General features: G+C 34.7%; 1 protein-coding gene across 1 annotated transcript; it reads right to left on the reverse strand.

Moving 5' to 3' along the window:
• Window positions 1-1,064: 1,064 nt before the first annotated feature.
• LOC107301657 (carbonic anhydrase 2-like) lies at window positions 1,065-4,147 on the reverse strand (the record flags this gene model as incomplete). The annotated part of the gene is made up of 4 exons (XM_015830849.1): window positions 1,065-1,283; window positions 1,741-1,803; window positions 2,710-2,802; window positions 4,029-4,147. Coding segments are annotated over 4 exons (479 nt in total), but the record flags the coding sequence as incomplete, so codon positions are not given.
• Between the last annotated feature and the right edge of the window lie 508 nt (window positions 4,148-4,655).

Raw genomic sequence — 4,655 nt, forward strand, 5'->3', positions numbered from 1 at the left:
GTCAGATGACTGAAAACATATTTAGTGTATCTCTAATCTCAGATCAAACACCTACAACATTATGGGACTACAAAATTTTCTTCTCATCCCATAGTTCAGATACCAGAAATGCTCCTGTAGCACTTCTAAATATGTTCTTCACCCTCAATACAATCTTGGTAAGACTTTAACTTTATTTATTTATGCAGACCTTTGTACATTACTCACTTCAGAAACTGAATCACAACAAACAGAAAAAAAATCATACAAAAAAGTATCCATCCATCCATCAATCCTGTATCAAGGAAAAACTACAGTCTCAAACTGAAGGTAGAATCTGAAAAAGGTATTCCAATCCACTTTTAGCATTGAAATACTCTGTGGAATCAAAAACAATTAACGGCCTTGCAAGGGTGTAAAAATTTGGAAAGTTCATACATTTCAAGAAGTGGGCTGACTCATAATGCAAGATTTATCAGTTATAAGGATCAACTCTGGGACCTGATCCCCTTCACTCCATTGGGAATAAAGGGCCCTCAGCATCCCCTCTCAATGACTGTAAGGACTGAGAGCAAAAAATCAGAAGTCTTGTGAAATATTTTTACGACCTTGTAGTTCCTTAATTTGGGGTAGAGTCGGGGTGACTGGGTGGAGCTGAATGTTTACTGGCTGGATGCCCTTCCTGACTCCTATGGAGTTCAAGCTGTTATTTTTTCTTTTTACCTTGAGAGAAGTATCTGCCATTACTTAGGACTGAATCTTCCAAATAGGAGGTGAGTTTCTCAACAATGTGACTGTCTAAATCCCAATCTCAATTTTTTGTCACGTTGACACATTTCAGCAATTAAAAATGCTTAATATCCATGCCATCATGCAAAATCACACTGAGCCAACTACACCTAAAGACACTGCTAACATAAATACACAATACTGAAAGCCTACGTAGCCCTACTCTGTGTGTGTGTGTGTGTGTATCCATATCCATGTGGGGTAGGAGCAAAAGCAGTTTCATGTTGCTAAGCCTAGTACTGTGAAATTCAATCGGAAAAGCCATTTGCCCAAGCTCTCTAATTAGATATTAGAGGGGAGATTAGTAACTCCTAGTGGCAAAAAGTGAGGAGTACAATGTGTGAAGCAAATGAATTTACCTGCTCTTTGCTCACAGATACAGGCTCCTTCAGAACAATCCAGGTGACACATTCAAGCAAAGGAGGCGTGGTCAGTGATCCTAGGTAAGTCCAATAGTCAAGAGAGGCAGGCAGAAGACCAGTGGGATCAAAGTTGGTAAAGTTAGCCTCTTTCTCCTAGAAGAGAGAAGTTTGATAAAACAAGCTAGCATAGTGTTTCTCAACCTTGGCAACTTTAAAATGTATGGATTTCAACTCAGTTCCCACAATTCCCCAGTCAGAAATTCTGGGAATTGAAGTGCATTATGAAATGTATACTAAGATATTTTTTTTGAAAATATGGTTTAATGCAACTATAGTGATAAAGAAGAGTATATGCTATTTTACCTCCTCCCTGAGGGATACGAAGTGAACAAAAACTTTTAATATATGTAGCTAGAAATGAAAAGTAAACATTTCTGCTATGTTTAAATATAACATTTTTAAACAACAAGATATAGTTAAACAATCATTGCCATTTAAAATACAGATTAAAAGCAATTTCATTTCAACCCCCCTTCAGTAATGTTTTTTCTATGAATAATGAAATTCACAGCTCAGATATTCCTGGTTACCAAGAAAAAGAAGCACTTACTTTGTGTTTAATGGAATCTAGTACATCAACAACTTTCTGTAGTCCAAGACAGGGACTTCCTACCTGTGAAATGAAAGGATAAAAAGAAACTTGAATTATGCCTTGTGCCCATGTGCATGTGAAGAAGCCTTTTAAATTCAGCCCATTGATCTCTTTTCAAGAAATTAATCTTAATTCAAAATTAAAATCAATACTCAGGTTCTAAAACAATATTGACTCAGTTTATCATCTATTACCATTTTTTGAAATACATTTGGAAAAGCAAATTTGCCAATTGCAATGGAATGTAACTGCATAGAGTGACATGAAAATGTAGACATAGAATATATAAACAATGAAGTATAAAAAATATGCATAACCACAGTTCAAATATGTGTAATTTTTGTTGCTTATTATTTTACACAGATAAACCATTTAAGCTCAACTCTTCTGATATATTTAAAAGGAAAATTAAAAAAATCTACTAGATGCACCAAATCCATACAATTGATATAATAGGTACATGTGCATATGAATTTTGTATTTGTACCTCATATTTGATGCAAGAATCTTGCAAGATTCTATTAAACATGGTTAAGAAGCTTTATTGGTAAGTTTATCTGTTTTTCTGCAATGTGTTTGTTCACTCACTTGTATCATAAAGGCTTATTTTCTCTGCAAACCATGTAGCTTGTTTGAAATCATGTTGGATATAAATTAAGTCAATTTCTGATAATAATCCTATAGCAGACCAGAAGATTTGCCCACCTGACTTTCAGACCCTTTCCAAACTTAAGATTCTTTTTTAAAAAAATTAACTGACCTCTTCAGTTTTCACTAGAAATTAATATAAAGGGAACAATGTTATCATAGAAACATCTGGAATGACTGTAGGCAGTTAATTCACTTCTGAGCAAAGCACAAAGTCACCTTGTTCAATAAATATTCTGAAAATACAAAGATTACAGAAGGAAATATAAAGATACTAACCTTCAAAAACACTCCTACAACTGCCAGGCCATCAGGATGTTTTACAGCTTCCTCAAAAGCTCCATATTTTGTATTCCAATGAACCAAGTGGAGCTGGAATAAAAAAAAATGCAGAAGACAGAAAACACCCCATTAGCAGGCTTCCTTTGAACAGAGGGACTCAATAAATTATATATTAACCTTTAGCCTGAGTCTCTTGATTTCTGAGACATTAAAAGAAAGAACTGGCTTATTAGTTCCTTTTCCCATGAAATAAAAAATTCAAATACAACTATATTTCTCACACTGTCTTCTCATGCCATTCAGACCATTACTAATATGTGAACAGATTACTAATATCTTCAGAAATTTCTGTGAAAGCAATAGCTATATTTTATATAAATTTGAAAAAAATCAGATAGATTAAAAAAATAAAATGCCAACAGCTATGAAAAAATGGTGCAAAATGCAGTAGCAAGAATGATCTCTGCAGTGCTTTTGCTCTTCACTGGTTTTCTACCATGTCCATTGGTTTCTAATTTCCTTCTGGACCCAATTCAAACTGATGGTTACTGCACTCAGTGTCATACAGTAGATTTTCCCACTTGTTGCCCTTCTAGCTTCTACTAGAATAACCTTCTAGCTGTTACTCTGCATTGGGATCTCAACCTATCTAGGAGTGCCAGACTGGAGAAGCTGACCTAAAGAGTCTAAATCAGAGCACTTCCTCTTAGAAGTGGTAATGTATCCATTGCATTTATCATCAAAGTGATAGCTCTATGTCATTTTCTGAGTAGTGACTGGCAGGCTTGTAGAATAAGTACATCTTAGACTGTAAGTATGAATATAGAACAACTATGTTAGCTAGAGCAAATATAGGCAACTTTAGGAGGATGAGAAGTGACAATTGTTCCATCACCTAAAAAGCTGCCAGTGACACTAGTGGAATGGAGGTGGTATCCGAAGAAAAGGCACAACATATTTGAGGAGCTGATTTTTCAGTGCTTTTAAAAATGGTTCAAAATCTCCCAAATGGTCCAAAATTGTGCTACCAATATTTGGCAGGAAAATGGCTCAAATTTGGTAGTGCAAGTGGGGCAACATAGAGACTTTGGGCTAATAGTATTACTAGACAGAGAAGGGCAACAGCAAAAATTTCCATGTTAATGGATGGATTGCTAAACAACTATTGATTAGAAAGTAATTTCATCTGCCATCATGTATTAATTTAGCCAATTCTTATATATTTAATATTCAATTCTAATATATTTCAGCATATTTTTCAATAGTGAATACACATATACACACACACAAAAATTGGAAATTAATGAAGGTCTTACCTCGGCATCATATTTCACCCCATCAACAGTATGTTCAGAACCCTGGCCTTCACAGGATCCCCAATGAATATGGAACTGCTTTAATTTGTAAATTCCTTCAACTGGGCCACCTTTCAGCACTGAAATAAAAAAATAGCCGCAGTAGACTTCATCCATAAACTAGTCCCTGACTAAAAGAGAGCTTGTGTCTTATAACAAAAAGGCAGAATTGGTTTTTTTTATTGAGTCAATTTTGGGGGTATAGTTTTTGGGGTATAGTGTCTTTGCCAGGTTAAGCAATGTAATAACAACAAACAGTATGAAAATTATGAAGATACAGTAATTTGCCCCCATAGCAAATTTCCCATGGACTTTAAGATTGCACATTGATAAAATATGATCTTGCTGTGATAAACTGAATTTCTCCTGCATATCAGCTGAGAAGACATTTTAGAAACTAATAAAATTTATTAAAGATCATAATATGCACATACGAAACATGTTCTGTGATCTTTAATCTTAATATGAGCTAATTTCATAGAAACATCTGCATGCAAAGAAAGCAATTATATTTTTGACATGTGACAAGTCTAATTCTCAGTTGGCCCTATACAGTTACAAGATTTAGAGCATTTCAGTGCTTTCAAA

The sequence above is a fragment of the Protobothrops mucrosquamatus genome, unplaced genomic scaffold, assembly GCF_001527695.2.
Source record: "Protobothrops mucrosquamatus isolate PMUCROS unplaced genomic scaffold, P.Mucros_1.0 scaffold15346, whole genome shotgun sequence".
NCBI classification, from domain to species: domain Eukaryota; kingdom Metazoa; phylum Chordata; class Lepidosauria; order Squamata; family Viperidae; genus Protobothrops; species Protobothrops mucrosquamatus.